Source organism: Rhinolophus sinicus, chromosome 16 (assembly GCF_057876585.1).
Source record: "Rhinolophus sinicus isolate RSI-liver-muscle chromosome 16, RSI-T2T, whole genome shotgun sequence".
NCBI lineage: Eukaryota > Metazoa > Chordata > Mammalia > Chiroptera > Rhinolophidae > Rhinolophus > Rhinolophus sinicus.
Window position 1 is genome coordinate 120,232,986 of NC_142516.1, and position 18,774 is coordinate 120,251,759.

Consider the following 18,774-nt stretch of genomic DNA (forward strand, 5'->3'; position numbering starts at 1 on the left):
AAATACAGTATCATCAAATGAAGTCTGCGTGCTATTTGAGACTTTTTTTTTTTTAATAAAACCACTTTTCTTGTTCTTTCCTCCTAAAAACATGGACTACAGGCAAATAACTATGATGTCTGGTGTTCCCTCCCCTCCAAAAATCTACCTTACCGTGCACAATCATGGAAAGAAGTACAAATGCTGGGTGCTTTGTGAAAAAAAAAAAAAATTCATTGAACAGGTTTCGTAAGAAAAAATGAAAATAATTTAAGCTCTATCTCATGAAAAACTTTCAATACTCTGGGCAAGATTTAATGTACACCACTTTTATTCTTTATGTACATCCCTTTGTGGAAAAAAATCAGGATGGGGTAAAAGAAAAACAGTCTGATTTTCTGAGACTTAGAAAATAATCTTATTTCTAAATAATACTTTGATATTTGCCCACAATTGTGATAATAGTAGGCAACACTAAAGAAGGACTGCATGGATCTTGATAAACGAAAGTATTTAAACTATACACAATTTCTCTTCAGACAGATTCTAAAATAGAGTTATTTCTTTCTATAGAAATAAGCTAAATTTATAAAAATACATTTATCTAAAAATTATCCACTGGAACCTTATATTCCTTATAAAATTTATGTTAGTTGTATTATTATAGATTAAATAGAATCAGGACAATTTAAAAACTATATAGAATTTATACTTTAATCTTAAAAATAAAATGGAAAATTATAGTGGTGGACATCTGCATCAAACCTAGGGCTTTAAAAAATTAAAATGATAAGACTGTCTCTAAAACCAATTAAAACACAAGACTAGAAGGAAAAGCTTCATAGGAAAATTCTGTAATAAAGACTGAAAGAAAAACGTATTTTCTAGTTTGGAGTAACAAAACACATCACTAAACTATCTCAATGGAAAAACACATGGGTGAATTTAACTGTAAAGATGTTTTTTATATGGAGTAAGGTATCCTTATTTAACATTGGGTTTCTCAACCTTGGCACTATTAACATCTTATTAGATGCCAGATGCCTCCCTGTGTGTTGTGACCAACAAAATGTCTATAGACATAGCTAAATGTCTCATGGGAATCAAAACTGCCACCCCACTTGAGAATCACTGCTTTAACATAATTTAAGGTTACTGTTACAGCCTAAGAAGTCTCCACAACTATTGCTCGTTTCTAGCTTCTAAAATTTCCCAGATTGATAAAAAATTGTTTTAGAAAATACGACAGAATACTTTCTAAACATTTCAAACTTGAAATGTTCTTATTAGGTAGGAGAAAAATCAAAACAAAATTTTATTAGAATTGGGATAGCCTTAGAGATGATCAAATTAAATGAAGACACAGGCTCTAATACAATTTTTTTTTTTTAACCAGGTAAAGGAATAACCTAAAATACCAGAATGTCACCCCAACTAGATGCTACAATGGATAGCTACTTGAATAAATTGTGTAATGCCGTTAGAAGCATGCCAGAAAATAACCAAAAAAATCCTAACCAGATGGTACATATTGATGTCACACAAGTATAAACTCTCACCTGTAATATACTTCCAAGCTGTTTATGAAAGAACTTGACAAACTCTTTGCTCTCATCATTTTGCTGCGTCAGGGTCAACACCATGCGTCTTACTGAAGTCAGAAGTTGAGAAGAACATACTTCATCCATGTGCTCCTGAGAAAAATCCTAGCTGGTTAGCATACAAACTTTCCTATTGTTCAAAAAATATTAATCCACATAATATATTTTATTTTTCTTGCATAGATGTTTCTCAACTTTCAGATATACATTTGGAATTATTTATTCATTAAAAACTAGCCAAACTCCCACGCCCAAAATTTGAAGTCTGCAAATTTTGACCCACCATAGCAGATAATAGCCAGTAAAAGAAGCTGCTAATTAAATACTTTTTCATCACTTTCTTTCTGAAACTACTCATGGCGTAGTTTCCATATTGTCCGTCTTCCTCTTTTTAGTTCAGGTCATTCCAACTACACTTACAACCATACTCAGGCTTCCTCAACACTGGCACACTGGCATCTTGTGCGTTGTAGGATGTTTAGCAGCACTCTGGTCTCTATGCACGTGATGCCAGTAGTACCCTCCATCCTCTCAAGTCCTGACAACTAAAAATGTATCTAGACATTACAAAATGGTTTTAGGGTCAAAGAGAATCACTATCCTAAGTTCCTAACAAGCCACTTCCGGCAAGTCTCTTCTCCTTAATCTTCCGTTAGAAGCATGTTCAAGCTATATAATAATCCAAATCATGGTTAGCTTTCTGAGGTGTGTCCATAAAACACCCATATATCAATAACCTCAAAGTTCTAAGCCCTCTTCTGCCACTACTCATTTGGGCAGGTCCTTTAACCTTTAGTGGGGTAAGTTTATTTTTTCCTGTACAAATGTGTAAAATGAGGTGGCCAAATTAGATGATGTCTAAAGTCCCTTAAATCTAAGGATTTAAGCTCATTTTTTAAAAAGAATGTGTCAAGGCAGGCAATTAAAAGAAAAAAAGGCAAGGGATAGAATGTCCCTTGTCTTCAAGGGATAGAATACCAGGAGGAGTCAGATACATGAGTCACTAAAGCTATATACTGTCCAGTAGATGATATTAATACTTTTTAGCTGCAGGGACTGCTTCTCATTTATCACCCAACACAGTGGCTAGCTCACAGGACACATTCATTACTGAATGGATAAATAAGTATCATAAAAGCAGCACACACTAGGTGCGATAAGGAGCTGTGGTAGCATATTGGAGTCAGTAACAAATATCCCTGAAGAAAAAATATTTCAGCCAGGCAGAAAAGAGTAAAGTTATTTCATATGTTTTATAATGACAACTTGTACAGTAGGCTAGTATGTGCAAAAGTAATGGCAGGAATGCTAAATGTTGACTAATTTGAAGTAAGTGTACCTAGATGGAGAGAGATGAGCGATGAAGTTGAGAAAGTGTACCAGGTTCAGTGGTAAAGTCTCTTGAAGGCCAAGGAGTTTGCTTAGTAAACATTAACTCCATGCCTATTATGACAGGCAGACTAGGCAAAAGGATAGGAATTAAAAGTTATGCTACTAGAGAGAAGGAAGTAATAAAACTGACCATTCTTAGGGGGAAAAATCAATTATTGACTCACCAGTGATAGAGGGTAAGAGAGTCAAGATGTCTACCGTAGGTGACTATAAGCTGACATTAACAAAGAGGTTCTATAATTCTACAAAAAAGTCAAGATTTAAAGTGAAATAAGACATAATAGTTAAAAAACAAATCATTAGTTCTACTCATTTTGTTGCCCTTAGAAAGTTTTTGAAGAGCTCAACTCCATAATGGAATACTTGTGAAAGGTTGTCACTTAAATCAGAAACAAAATGGTAAATGCAATAAAATTTCCTAACTGAGGATGGCTGTATTCCCTAAACATAAGCTAAATTATTTAGATTTTTTTTAACCTTAGAAAATAACTATATATGAAATAAATACTACCAATATACCTACTATTTTAACCAAAAAAAAAAGTTCAAAAATATTTACTAAATTACTCACAAAACAAACTGTAAAAGAAGAAACGCAACACTTTGTTATCTATGCCTAAGATGAAACCAAGCAATAACTTAGTTCAAGTCAATTCATTTGAGAGAATGGTTTCAAACTCTTAAATAAATACCTACCTTTCTATAAGAATATCTGCCTATTATTACAATTTATAGGAATATAAATATTCTTTTTGAGGAAGAATACATATTTTATAAATAACAGGAGATAAATTGGTGAAACTGAGGTGTTTGTCTTATCTCCTCAAATTCCCTGTATCCAGTCTCTGAAGTCCTGGTTGGATTTAAAGTACTAAGAGCTTTAGAAAGGTATTATTCTAGTAGGGCGATACATACAAATAATTATGATACTTTGTCATAGGTGCTATACTAAAGGCATGTACCAAATATCCCAGGGGCAGGGAAGAGAAGAAGGAATTCTGCCCATCAGAACATGCAAAACTATTTGGACTGAGTCCTGAAGGATAAGACTGACAGAGACAGGGGAAGAGCATTACAGGCAAAGGAAGTAACATGGGCAATGTGCCTTTTTGAACAATGTCAAGTAGGATACAAGGTATGTGGGAAGGAATACTTAAGAGACCAGGACCAGGCTGTAAAGGTTGTGTGAGTGATGTTGTACCTTATCTGGATCCTATGGGCCAGTTATTTTCAAACAATACTTCTTAGAGCCCCAAGAGCTTGATTAGTTGAGATTTGAAGGATCCATTCATTTATTATTTCATTCAATAAGTATTTATTCAGTGACTATTATACGCAGCTACTACTCTTGGCACTGGTGATAAGACAGTGACCATAACAGATTTAGATCTCCAACTTTATGGAACTTACATTTTAACGGGGAGAGAGACAAAATAAATAAAATATTAAATAAGTTAGAAGGTGATAAGAACTATGAAGAAAAAGAAAAGCAGGTAAGGAGTAAGGGGAAATATGCTCACCAAAAAGGTAATTGACTAATGACTAGAAGACTAAAAAAACATAAAGACTAATTGACTGAAGACTTGAAGGATTCTATGGGAAAAGCCATGCAGGAGTGTTCAAGAAGAGCATTCTGGGCAGAAAAGTATCAGCAAGCGCCAAGGCCTTCTAAGCGCTAACGCTAGCAGGAGAGTTGAAAAATTAGAAGAGGAAGCAAATAGAAAGACTTGTAGGAACTGTTATAGTTGCACAGGAAAAGGCTCAATTTTTCAGTTTTTACATGGAATCATTTGGGCTTACACAGATGATCCTATCTCTCTTTTTCTGAAAATAAAATCTTCACAGAAAGCTGTTTCTATAATTTCCTTCTCAAAGATCTCTATTCTCTCAAAATATTCCAAGAAAGCAATATTTCTACCGAGGGAAGAAATATAAGTGTATGGAAACAACATTGTGTTGTCCATGTGTTATACATTGACAAGTACAAGTAGGTTGTAAGAAATGAGCCCAATGACAACATATTTTGTACTTTCGCATCCCTGAATGAAACTGTCTTTTCATTTCTAATTTTAAAAATTTCCATTTTAAATTAGAATGTAAAAAAGAGTGCCATCTCAGGTAAAGTCCAGTCTTCACTTTCCATTGCTTGCACACTTCTCTACCCTATTCATTGTTATTAAACAAAATTAATAGTACTGCTTACCAGTCTCATACTTTCACTATTGGTAGGAATTAAATTGTTAAATGTTTCTGAGAGACAATTTAACATGATGTCTCAAAAGCCTTAATAACGTTTATACCCTTAGAGCTAGAAGTTCTATGTCTAAGTATTATTAATTATATTTCAGTATATAACATACACCCCATTTGTAATAAAAATGGGATATATATTTAAATTTAGCTAAATCATTTAGTATTATTTATAATAGTGAAAAAGAAACCAGAATAAACAAGTATTTGACAATAGGAACTGATAAAATAATTAACAGAAAATACTATTCTGTGAATACTCACCCCTCACAGTTGCAATCGACATAGCTCACTACTGGCAGTCCTTCCTACTGGTCAGCTCTGACTCTTCCTTTTTTGCACAACTTCTAAATGTTGGCTCACCTTGTCTTGGGTGAGTTCTAGGCCTTTCTCTTGGGTTCCAGTTCTAGGCCTTTCTCTTAACTAGTGCCATGCTTTAGGTAACTCTGTCTACCATTAATAGAACCTGGTGACTTCCAAAATATCCCAATTGTCTATTTCTCCCCGTCTCTAGTACCACATCCTTGTCTAAGCCACTTCATTTCTCATCTGATCTCATTATGTTCCTGACCCCCTATAATCAATTATCCACAACAAACCAGACTTTTTCTCTCTTGCTTAAAACCCTCTTGGGAGTTTTCCCTTGAACTTCAAACAAGGTCCAAACTTCTAATCATGGCCTATAATGTGCTATGTAACTGGCCCCTGCCTCCCTAATTTCATCTCACACAAATGTTCTACAACCATGAGTCCTCCTCCAGTTCCTTTAACATGCCAGGTTCGTTCCATTCTTAAGGCCTTTCACTTAGTCTGGAATAACTCTGGTTTAAGCTGGCTGCTTATTCACATTTCTGCTTAAATATTCCCTCTTAAGCAGAAATATTTCTGCTTAAACCTTCTCTGACCATCCAGTCTAAAACAGGCACCATTGTATCACTGTATTGTAATTCTCTGCATGGCACACATAACTACCTGATATACATTTCCTTATATGTTTTATATTTACTTTTTGGGGTCCACATTCTCATTCTATTATGTAAGCTTCATGACAACAAACGCCTGGACTTGTTCACTGTTATGTCTACAAAACCTGACCTGATGCAGGAATTCTACAAATATTTTTGAATGAATATTGTGTAACCACTAAAAAAATATGCAAAAAAAAAATAAATTATGCAGTAGAAAATTATGCAGTAGAAAAAGTGATCTAGAAAGACATTTATATCAAAAAAGCAGATATATGTGCATGTTTGTGCATATCCTGTAATATGCACAATATTACAGAAAGATTCACAGTATGTTAATAGAAGCTATCTCTGAGTCACAAAATTAATGGGGTTTTTAGTTTTTTTCTGTTGTTTACGTGTATTTTCTGAATTCATTACAATGGAATCCTTTGTATGAATTAAGAAACAAAACATAACATTTATTTATTTTTAAAAATTATTGCTTACCTTCAAAAAAGGAATGACTTCTTTCATAATTGCTTTAATTTGCCGGTCCAGCTGCTGAGTATCAATTCTAGGACATGGGACGGTAGAAATTTCACTTATAGGTTGTTGTGAACTATGATTTTCAGTAATAGGAGTTTCTATTGTTAAAAAGAAAATGTATTAGCAAAACTAAGTCTGTGACATTATACATATGCCTTTAAGCAAAATTCTAAATATTAAATTATGATGATATATGCTAAAATAATACAAAGAAACATCTATATAGTTTTACCACCCCTAAAAATTACAAGAAAGTGGTTAAAAATCACTATTATACATCAGATGGGGCTTTTAATTTTTTATATGTGGAATTATGATTTTTACTGTTAATGAATTCAAGAACACACATACCTTCTAAATTACTAACAGTAGTTGTGGCAGCAACACCATCTTCATCCTCAATAATCCTGCAGATACATCTTACATTTGTGTTACTTTCAGCCTCAGTCTTCATACGCTCATATTCCCTCATTCTGGCTAGTGCTTGGTCTAAGTGAATCACAGTGTTACCTGCATATGAAATAGAAATATTTCTAAAACATACAAAAGCAAATTTGTTCATGCATTCCTCAAAATTAATAGAAAATAATTTTTTAACATAGGGAAGAAAACTAGCTTTAACAAGTTCCAGATATTACGTTAGTTGGGTACTTGGCAAACATTATCACATTTATTTATTTAATCCTTAAAATAACCCTATAAAGTAGATAAAACCTTCATTTTCAAAGAACTTAAGTAACTTATCCACAGTTTCATAACCAGTTAAATGTTATAGTAGAGATTTAGACTCTGAACTTAGACTCCAAAGTTCTTATTTCGGTACATCATGTTGCTTAAACAGTATAACAAAATAAATCTCAAAGTATCATGCAAATTCTGATGCAAACAATCCAACCTAACAATCCAACTTAGGAAAGACCTAAGAATGAGATTTCCCAATTTTATTTTGTCCACTTTGACAAAGCTAGAGGTAAATGACTGTGAGAAAAAAAAAAAAATCAGTAAATGAAATAAAACAGGTAGGACTGAAAGCCACTTGGCAACGCAGAAAGTGGGGACAATTAAAGGAGAAAGCGTTGATCACAAAGTGATATTTCTTTGGATGAGCTCAGTACAGTCTTGAAGGGAGCTGGGCTTAGAATCCTCGATAATCAAGGTAAGGCAAAAGACTTTTTTTTTTGCTTTGGTAAAAGATAGATACCTAATGATAGGGCAAGGCTTGGCCCTTTTCTTTACAGTGGGAAAATGCCTTTGTAATCATCTAAATCTTGTTCTCATCATATTAACTCACACTAGAATGGGACATTAGATTACGACATGAATTAAGTGCACTAGACGTCTGACTGCTTGAATACTTGGGTATCTTTTGATAGGCTACAGCATGGAAAATGAATTTTCATTTCCCTTAACCTCCTCTCCAAATTTAGCATTCAGGATTTTTTCTCTCCCTTTGAGTTACACAACCTTCTTAAGCTTCTTTGGTTTTATTATTGATGAACAAAATGTCAATGTGCCATGCCTTAGAATTACCTGGGTTTCTCACTAAAGATTACTTATGATAAGAAATTTCAATTGTTACCTCAAATAATGAAGTTAACATTGTTACTGAAAATGTGATCCAATGAGGCATTGCTACCTCTGAATTTTTCCCACTGATTAACTGTAAGACCTTAAAGAATGACCTTTTCCTGAAATGAACATTTTCTGAATTTCTATTATGCCTACTAGAAAGTTCTGTATATTTTTCAAAAGAACACAGTATTCCCAAATGATTTGCCCAAGGTCAAAGAGTTAACATTCAGGAGATTCTTGAATTTAGACTGATGGATAGACTTTTAAGTCCCTGTTCCTTCTACCACAACTTGCCTTTCTAGACTTTTGTTTCCTTATCAATGCAATTTAAAGACTATTTTAAAGTCATGGTCTAAGATTAAAAAAAAATTCTGCTTACCTAGATCATCTGTTGCAAAAGGCTCAAAATTTGAAGATACAGACAGGACGCTAGCATTATCAGCATCATTTTGCTCACTTATTTTATGTGTTTCTCTCTCAAAGTTCTTCTCAAATGTTTCCTAAGTTATAGGTTTAAAAACAAAATCACTAAGAATTATTTTTAAAAGTTTATGGCGATATTAAAAATTTAACATAGAAACTTAAGTATCTACATAAAACTATACAATTGTGATATCATCAGTTATAACACGTTGAATACAGAATCAGAGAACATTAAAATATTAAGTAACCTCACAGAACACTTGTCATTATGTAGATTAAAATATACAGAGCCAGTTACTGATTATATTCTAACTTGGAATAGTATTTTAAATTATTTCTACACCCTAAGGAAATTCTCTTATCGCCAAACCCTAAAAATGCTTAATACCTTACTAAGATATCTGGTTCTCATATCAGAAAGAAAACATGATAGCATCATTCATCATTTTAAATCAACTTTATTGAAATATAATTTACATACAACAATGCACCTATTAAGTGTACAATTTGATGAGTTTTGAAAAATATATGCACCATATAACCACCTTCCCTAAAGTTCATTTCCATCGGTCCAGCAATTTCCTTCGTACCCTGCTCTGCGGTCAACCTCTACTACATTACACTCATGTCATTTTTATCACCACAGATTAGTTTTGTTGGCTCTACAACTACATATAAATGGAACCATTTCAGTATGTATTCTTCAGTGTCTGGCTTATTTTACTCAGTACGTTACTGAACTTAATCTGTGTTGTGTTTCAGAAGTTCATTATTTTTTAAATGGATGAATAGTATTCCATTGTATGGACATAACAGTTTATTTATCCATTTATCTGTTGATGTTCCAGTTTGAGGCTATTATGACTAAAGATGCTATGAACATTAATGTACAAGTATTTTTGTGGACATATGTTTTCATTTCTCTTGGATGAATACCTATATGAGACATTGCTGGGTCACATGCCAAGTTTATGTTTAACTGTATAAGAAACTGCCAACCTGCTTTCCAAGGTGGTTATACAATTTTACAATTTCACCAGTAGTGTGAGAGTTCCAATTGCTTCATATTCATACCGACACTTATTATCAATCTTTAATTTCAGCCTTTCTAGTGGGTGTGAGGGAGCATCTCGTGTGGTTTTAATTTGCAAACTGGCCATTAATGTATTTTCTTCCATGAAGCACCTGTCTAAATCTCTTGCTCAGTTTTTACTGAGTTGTTTGCCTCACAATTGACTTGTAAAATTATTTATAGACTGGATTTGTCATTTATATAGTCATTTATCAGATATAAGCACTGAAATTATTTTCTCCTAATGGTAACTTTTGAAACGCAGAATTTATCAATCTTTTCTTATAGTTAGTGCTTTCTGTGTCCTAAGAATTCTTTGCTTATGTCAAAATCATGAAGATTTCTTGTTTTCTTTGAGAAGTTTTATAGTTTTAGCTTTTTCAGGACTTTAAGTAATTTCAAATTAATTTTTGTGTGCAATGTGATTGGGGGTGTCTCACTTGTATTTTGACTGAAACTCACTTCACAATTGTGTTCTTTCTCCTAGCTACTGACCTTTTAAATTTTTCTCTTCAATTGTGAAATGAAAGGTTTGTTCTCTAATCAAAGAAAATTCAAGAATTAGGAAACAGGTTTCAAAAATGAAACCATTTTGTTGCTCCTTCAAGTAAGACTTGCCAGTAGATGTGCTTTGCCATTTTTGTAGCACCTGGAATAGAACATGCAAAATTTTTCTTCCTCTTCCTAAATCTCAATTGCTCATTTTCCTTTACTTATAACTCCCAGATGCCTATTCACTTGTTTTTCCTGGGCATGAGGACTCCTTTACATGCTCTGAAATGTGTAAAAACTCCATACATTAAGCTCAAAGGACCATGGCCTAGAAACATGGAGAATGAGACTATTTGTCCAATATTGTAACCACTAGCCATCTAGCTATTCAAATTAAATAAGATTTAAAATTTAGTTCCTCAATCTCATTAGCCACATTTCAAGTGCTCGATAGCCACATGTGGCTAATGGCTACTGTATTAGACAGTGCAGATGTAAAATATTTCCATCAGTGTAGAAAGTTCTACTGGACTGCACTACTCTAGATCTACGGGTGTGAATACTGGATGTGGTGCTAATTAAATGGCATTAATAAAGGGGAGATGTTGACATTAATGCTGAATTTAAGTTTTGGATGAAAAATTAAAGAATTTAGTGATTTAAAAGTAATATTAAGTGTATTTACGCCAAGTCCCTATAAATAGGGACTGATTCTTTGTGAGCACCCCCTCACCCAAATCCGTATGTTGAAACGTTAACTCCCAATGTGATAGTATTAGGACGTGGAGCCTTTGGAAGGTAATCAGATTTAGATGAGGTCATGGGGTTGGAGCCCCCCATGATGGCATAGTGCCCTTATAAAAAGAGGAAGAGACACTAGAGCTTTTTCTCACTGCTATGTAAAGACACAGGGAGAAGGTGGCCATCTGCAAGCCAAGAGGGACCTCATCAAGAAGCAAATCTGCTAACAGCAAGATCTTGGACTTCCTAGCCTCCAGACCCATGAAAAATCAATGTCTGTTGTTTAAACCATCTATAGTACTTTGTTTACCAGCCTAAGCTAAGACACCTTCGTATTAGGAAGTATAGTATCTTTAAACTTTATTCAACTCTAAAACCTGTCAAAGTTAACTTGATCATAAATTATAGCTTAATTTTCAAAATCTGCAATTGATGGTACACAGCAATGTGCTCAAATCTTTTAAAATAATTGGAAGTAATGCTACCTATATAAAATGTGGATAAAAAGGGAGGTACTGGAGTTAAGGATATAAAATTATTTAAAAAGATTTCTAAGAACAGACACTTTTCATGCTCTCAGGAAGTTATTTCAATGCCTAATGAACTTTAATGTAACTTAATATCTATTTTTTATGCGTACAGCTGGACCACTTTTCATTTCCCAAAAAAGGGAGTACACAATTTTCAATTAGTCATAATAACAACTAATCCCAAGTAGCAATTATTTACATTAATTTATATTTGACATTGCAAAGTCAATTAAAACCACATAGTTTTTAGACACAGGTTTACGTTTACAGTAGTATACGAGTTGCAGCATGGCGGAGAATGGTTTTAAGCAGAAAAGATGCCTTGGTGAAATATTCTTTTAAACATGAGTATAAGTTAAAGAGCAAAAATCCAGAAAAAGTCCTCAATAATAAAATAATTACTGTATGTGAAGAAGAGACAAGACGGTCTTTTGAGAAAACACTATCTCTTCAGAAAAAAATTATATTAACATATCAACAACGGGCTGAGACACAGTAATATGCTGTCAACTCTCTAACTATATAGCAGGTATTTGCTAATCACTTATGGTACTCTTATCCATGGGTATCCAGGTGCTAGAGTTGGCATAAAATAGAACATACTGGCTATCCCAAGACCACATATGATCTTTCACAATAGAATCAAGGTCTGAACCTTTAAATGGGTGTTTTCCAAATACCTAGCATGTTATATCCTCGATGTCCTAGTAGTTTGCCAGTTAGTCATTTAAATAGCACCTAACTAGCATATAGGTCCTACTTGCTAGGTAGGTGTTATTGGGAGTTCATAGTTTATTGAAAATATACCATTTTTCTCACCACTCTTTTCCAGTTAGAGGTCCTTTTTTACTTTATTCAAAATTTTCTTCATCAATTTTACTACATTAAATTACATTTTTGTCCTGGATGGCTTTCTTTTGCCTACGCTTCTCTTCCAACCCAAAGACCCAACTTATCTTTACTTATCCAAGGGTTCTACTGTGATCTGATTGTCGTCTGGTTTACTGAATGTCTTGAATGAACACAATAAATTTTGCCAAATGTCTGTTATGAGTCATCTCCTATGCTGGGCAACAGAGACATAAATATGGCTCTTTCAGACCTTATAATGTATAATTCATACCTAACATTGGATATTTGTTGCAGTATTTTGATTGACTTTTATACGTCATTTCCAAGTAATGGATTAAACCCAGCTTTTTTAAAAAAAGGCTGAAAACCAAATATATTAGGTATATTCATAATTTATAACAACCTATTTAACTTTTGTTCACTGCATACTGAAATCATTTCATTAATCATTATTAGCTTACATCATCAGTAGTAGCAAGGCTTTCGCTGGGAGTAAGTTCTGAGTTTGATGCTATCCAAGTACCAGAATTCACTGATTTTACATTTTCCCCTTCTTTTTCATGGTTCTCAGAAATATGTCTGGATACTATGTCCTAAATAGGAAATAAGGTATTTATTTAAAACATATATATTTAATCACAAATTTAAAAGAAGCAGATAGAAGAACAAATGCAATACTTCTCACGGATTAACTGCGAGGAATAACATTAAAGATAAAACACTGAAAAATTGATCAGAAAAAGACTTTTGATCAGAAAAGCTCTTTGATCTATACAAGAAGTTTTAAATAAAATGGCAAGACAGTATATAGAAAACAGATCAAAGTATGTATGGAACAAGGACATACTGTATCAGTCTAAGAAAGCAACCAGATGTAATTGGGAAGAACGGCAATACCCGATAGGGTAGGAAAAAGAATACTAGGTACCAGATACCTGTAATGCATATAATGCCCTCTGTCTTAGGTAGTCGGTATTAAGAAGCTGAAGCTCATGGAAAAGTTCAATAAGAAAATGTGGACGAGATTCATTTTGAGATATTAATGTAGCTACTTCAGAATAAATAGTATCCCTCAAAGCTTCAAACATGGAAAGATCACTTCCAGTTTCTGGAATATATAAAAGATCAGAAAGTTAATATTGATAAAATATGTTCCTGATAATTTCTATTGTATCATTACTCTCAACTTTAAGTTACTTAAAAATCAGAACATACTTTAATTCTATTTCTGGGCTTTTAAAGTAGAAAAAGAATCTTAAAATTACCAAGATAAAAATAATCTTAAAAATATCAAGATGCATACTGTATATTAGGGAAATATTTAAATGTATGAGTAACATGACATAGCATTACTTATACCATACTCATTTCTCAGTAAAAAACATCTGGAAAATGTTACCCATTTACAGGAGTAATCGGTGGAAATTTTTCAGTACTTGAATGAAATCAGCTAAGTGCAAATAATTTTCTTTTTTTGCTAATATGAACTTGTTACAAAAAAGGAAATTTATTAATATTGGGAATAAAGTGAATGCTGCCAATAAGGGCTACCATTGTAAGATCTATCTAGTTATGTCTACTAATTCTGAAATCTTAGCTATCATACCGTAGTGATGAAAAACTGAATTTGTAACTGTAACATAAACATAATCGGTCAATCTTACTACAGTGTCTTACTGACATACTCAGTGTAAGTTGGAGGAGGCAGTAGAAGTTTTCAGTTTCACAGAGCCTAGGCATCACTTTGTTTAGCAACAATTCTGCTATATGTATTTAACACAGAATTATCACCCTGAAAGGTATAGTCATATATTTACTTTTAAGAATACAAATTAAAAACAGTTCTCGTTTTGAGTTCTCTATGACCAAGTGGCTTTTCTAGATATCAAATTCTATAAACTTTCTACAGCAACAGAATCACAAGTAGTTAAATATTCAAATTCCACAAAAATGAGTTATAAGTTTCTAAGAAAAGAAATTTGAAATACTGAATGTTTTAATATATTGTGTTTTCTAATAAATGTACAAAGACCATAAAGATTTAATTCACTTTTTGCAAGAGAGGGATAAGAAAATGCAAAGCGAAATGCGATTTCATGAAAATATTTCACTCATTTCCTAAGTAAGTTAACATCTTTAGGTCTCAATTTCCACACATATAACTAAGAATAAAATACAACTTGCCTATTTTGCCTCTGACATTTATGAGTATAAAATGAAATGATACACTAAAGCTCTCTTAGTAGCTTTAAAATGTCCAAATGTACTATATTTCTACAAAAATAATATAAGCAGGAACCAAAGCTATCTCTGTAGGAAATCTCTACTTATAGGAAAAATCCAGGTAAGAAGCTAAAATATGCCAACTTTCAATTTATATACTACATTGTAGTTGATATATTTTCAACTCAGAAAATATTATTTCAAAGCTATAGTAACAAGCGTATTTATTATTTTCATACCTGTGTGTGTGATAAAATTATCAATCTATTTTAATCATTAAAGATTAAATTATTCCCATATAATGAATTATATCAAACAGATGCTTCATCCCTCCCGCCTGCAATAGAGGGGTGAAAAGTTTGTTTCTCCTCATGGACTAAAATGCTTTAGTTTAGGCTAGAAAAATTCTTGCTCACAGTCCAGTTTCTGTGATTCCATCTTGTTTTTATCCTCTCTATTTTCAGAGAGTTTCTTTCTTTAGGAAGTGTCACTGCCATATTCAGCTTTATCTGTGTTCAGTCCTTGTTTTTCTTCCTTAGATTCCTCTAACAGTTCACAACAGGCTTTTATTTTTCAGCCATGTGTAGTATAGAAGGCATTAAAGAGTATTTACAATTCTAAATCTTACAGAATCATACTGAATGAAAACACGTAGTTTAAAGACAAAACCAGCATTTTAGAATCTATAATTTTCCATGATCTTTATTTATCATGGTTGCATGTCATATTTGTTTTTATTTAATAGTTTACTTTTTATAGGTGATGATGGGTAATGAAAACTTAGCAACTACAACAGAATACATACACCATACTAAACACTATAAATCAGAGCTGTATTTATGTTTCTAAAAGTTATTAATGCTCTTAAGCATTTAAGAAATACAAAATAAATAACTTCACTAAAACACTAAATTATAGAAAGGTTTTCTATTATCCATCTAAATGTGTTGGTTATGTTACATACACTAACAGAAAATGAAAATAAGAAAAGCAGCCAATTTTATCAACCAAATAAAGAATTATAAATGAAAAGCTTCAGAATTTTAATGAGTATGAATTTTATTTCACTTTTATAAGCCAAATAACATATATTCACTACGCTAAATCTTGAAAGAAAAAAAAAAAAGCAATAAAACTAAGGATTTTTAGGGCCAAAGGGAAAAAAACTAACAAAAAGTGGACACCAAAACTAAACATATTGTTACCTGGCGCTTCATTGCATGCAATTCTGTTAGACTGCTGTAGTATTCTCCTAGCATGTGCTGTAGGAAAGGGCAGACATAAGGATGAACATAAAATGTGTATGAATAGTAATGACAGGGTCTATAATATGAATAAGTGAATGAAAAAAATAAACAAGTTTATTTAAAATTTTCTGAACTGAAATGTTATCACAAGGTACGGTTTATGCTCTATTTAAAAATAATCTAATCAGAGAAAGTATCAAAAGATTTACTATAAACTTTTAATAAAGTGACTAATGATGACTGTCATAATGAACTTCTACCATTCACTCTTAGAAGTATACATATCAAGGTGCACCTCCCATAACTCCTGAAGGAGCAGAATGTGCAATTCAATACTTGCAGTCATATGTTACACACTAATAATCATGTAAGAAAAACTATTACTATAAAGTATAGGTTAATTGTTAAAACTAAAAATAAGTCTTTTTAGAAAGTATGTAAAAACAAAAGCATATTTACACTACTGAAACATTTTTCAGTTCACCAAAATTCAATCACTTTATTTTTCTAAGTGACAGTAATATGGTCTTGAAGTACTATGACCAACTATCAATTATTTAGGTAATTATTTAGTGCCTTGCCTCTACCCAAATGTTTACTCTTTGAAGGTATCATTATTTGATGAAGATAGTGAAATGAGATAAAAATTATGAAATTTTGGTTAAATGTCAGGGTCAAGACAATAAAATTGATATTTTTGTCAAAAGGATCAGACTCAACAGGAAACCAGGACTGAAGCTTCAGCTCTATCGTTTCCCAACAGTATGACTTTGAGGAAGTCATTTCAAAATACAAAAAACTGTGATGTTTCTTTTCTGATTACAAAAGTAGAAAATCCTATAAAAATTTCAGAAAATAAAGAAGAGTTTAATAAAGATGGTAAATCCACTACTAACATTTTGATGCATTTTCTTCCAGTCTTTTTTCATTCAGTGTTTTGTTTTGTTTTTAAACATAGTTGGAATCATACTGTTCAGACAAAACTAAATCTCAATTTTTATCTCACTTTTGTTTCCTTAAGATGAATGCCTACAGTACAATTACTGGGTTAAGGGCACGACTTTTGAAGCTTTCTAGAAAAATTGTAGCAGTTTATATTACTGGCCCTTTGAGTGTTGTAAAAAATCAGGTACCCTCTCTCACCAAGTATCCTCATCTGCAAATGGAAATCAAACCAATTCACAGGATTATGAGGCTCAAAAGAGATGAATTTACAAACAATGAGGCATTATACAAATGGTAGCTGCTATTACCTTTTTATCAATGGTCTTACTAAAAACCAAGAATTGAGAGTTTATATTTACTGCCTCCCTCTCCAAATTTCTTTGAGATATACTTATTCTTTATAAATCAAGAAGTACCAATGCTTATTTAAACTAAATCAGTGGCAAATACATATGACTCCATTCATTCAGTAAACACCGAGTGACTACCATGTGTCGAGTGTCATGCTAACATTTAAGATACAAATATGAAAGGGTATCTGCTACCAAGGGACTTAAAAAGGCAATACAAGACACTTAAATAAGTAAATACTACACAATGTGATACAGGCAATGAAAGAGGTTTTACACAGGCTACAACAAAAACAAAACAGGAGAAAGGGAAACCTATCCCAACTTGCATATGGATGCAATTTTAGAGTTGCAGAATTAAGATTTAAGAGTCCAGCAGAGAACAGGGCTTATGAAGAGCACAAAGGACTTGAGGCAGAAGAGACAACAGCTGAGGTGAGAAACTGCCTGATAGCAATGGGAAAACTTCAGTTCAGTGCCACTGAAAGAAGGAAGTTCAAGGCAGAGGGTGATAAGCAATGAGTCTGGAGAGGCAGGCAGGAAGCATCTCTCTGCTGGCCAGCTATGTTGCATTAAGGCATCTGGACTTTCTCCAGTAGGCACAGAGAAGGCCAAAAGTTTTAAGCAGGAGAATATGATCGTATATCAAATTCTTATTCAGATAAGATTTTCAGAATTTCAAATTAAGAGTTCTAAATTAATGTTAACTATATTTTGTTCAGAATTATATCAAAATGTGTCAAAAGCTAGTATTACAACAATAAAAAAATATTTCGTTTATATTTCTTGGTATAAAGAAATGTGTGCCGTAATCTCTACTAAAAAAACCTTGCACATGATAGTAAACTATGATAGACCAATTTTAAAACTTGTTTTAATATAACTTTTCAAATCTAAGATGAAGTCCTTAAATCAAAGCAAACCAAAAAGAAAAGAACATACCTGAAGATATTTCTGTAGACCTACTATATTTTATTATTTTTTCCAGCTGCTCATGATTCTTTCTGCTGAGTACTTTTGCTTGAACAGGCTCTTCAGTCTGGGCTGAATGTCTGTTCCTACTTTTGCAAGGTTCATATGTGCTAGACATACTGGCACTTTCATACCCTTGAGTAAAAAAAGTGACAACTGTTATCAGTTGTAACTAACTCAAACTAAAAGGGAAATTGATTCCCATAGTGAAATAGTACAGGTTAACTCAGTTTAGAAAGAAGGCCTGGTATAAATAGAATACAAAACAGTAAATGGTAAGTCTTGGAGATATCTTTGAAATAGCCTTTGGAAGCATAGGGTTACAGTATTAAATTATATCACTTCAGTGTCCTTTGATATCTGTCTTAATGAGTATGTTCCAATTTGTATGTCCCAAATTTTCAACTAAACTCCAAGTTAACAATTTTTCAATATTAGGAAATACAAGAAAAAAAATCACATCCAATCTATATAAATAATATTCATAATAGAAGAGTAATGGGCACATATGATCAAACATATCTACCTTCTTATTATAACTTTTATGTACTATGACTTGGTTTGAAAGGTCTTTACTAAATTTTCCTTCTAAGTTTCATTATACTCATATATTGCTTACTAAACTGTTACTTCTTATCAC

General features: G+C 32.7%; 1 protein-coding gene across 42 annotated transcripts in view; it reads right to left on the bottom strand.

Moving 5' to 3' along the window:
- PCM1 (pericentriolar material 1) overlaps positions 1 to 18,774 on the bottom strand; it is a 78,912-nt gene that overhangs the window by 10,132 nt on the left and 50,006 nt on the right. For 31 of the 42 annotated variants that reach the window (XM_088793322.1, XM_074329738.2, XM_074329732.2 and 28 more), the window contains 8 exons: positions 18,105 to 18,269; positions 15,826 to 15,882; positions 13,333 to 13,505; positions 12,859 to 12,990; positions 8,667 to 8,787; positions 7,067 to 7,225; positions 6,677 to 6,813; positions 1,539 to 1,673 (listed from right to left, as the gene is read on the bottom strand). In XM_088793322.1, the coding sequence (XP_088649448.1) occupies positions 1,539 to 1,673; positions 6,677 to 6,813; positions 7,067 to 7,225; positions 8,667 to 8,787; positions 12,859 to 12,990; positions 13,333 to 13,505; positions 15,826 to 15,882; positions 18,105 to 18,269 (1,079 nt within the window). The remainder of the gene's footprint in view (positions 1 to 1,538; positions 1,674 to 6,676; positions 6,814 to 7,066; positions 7,226 to 8,666; positions 8,788 to 12,858; positions 12,991 to 13,332; positions 13,506 to 15,825; positions 15,883 to 18,104; positions 18,270 to 18,774) is intronic. The other 11 variants (XM_088793329.1, XM_088793331.1, XM_088793325.1 and 8 more) reach the window with 2 other exon arrangements.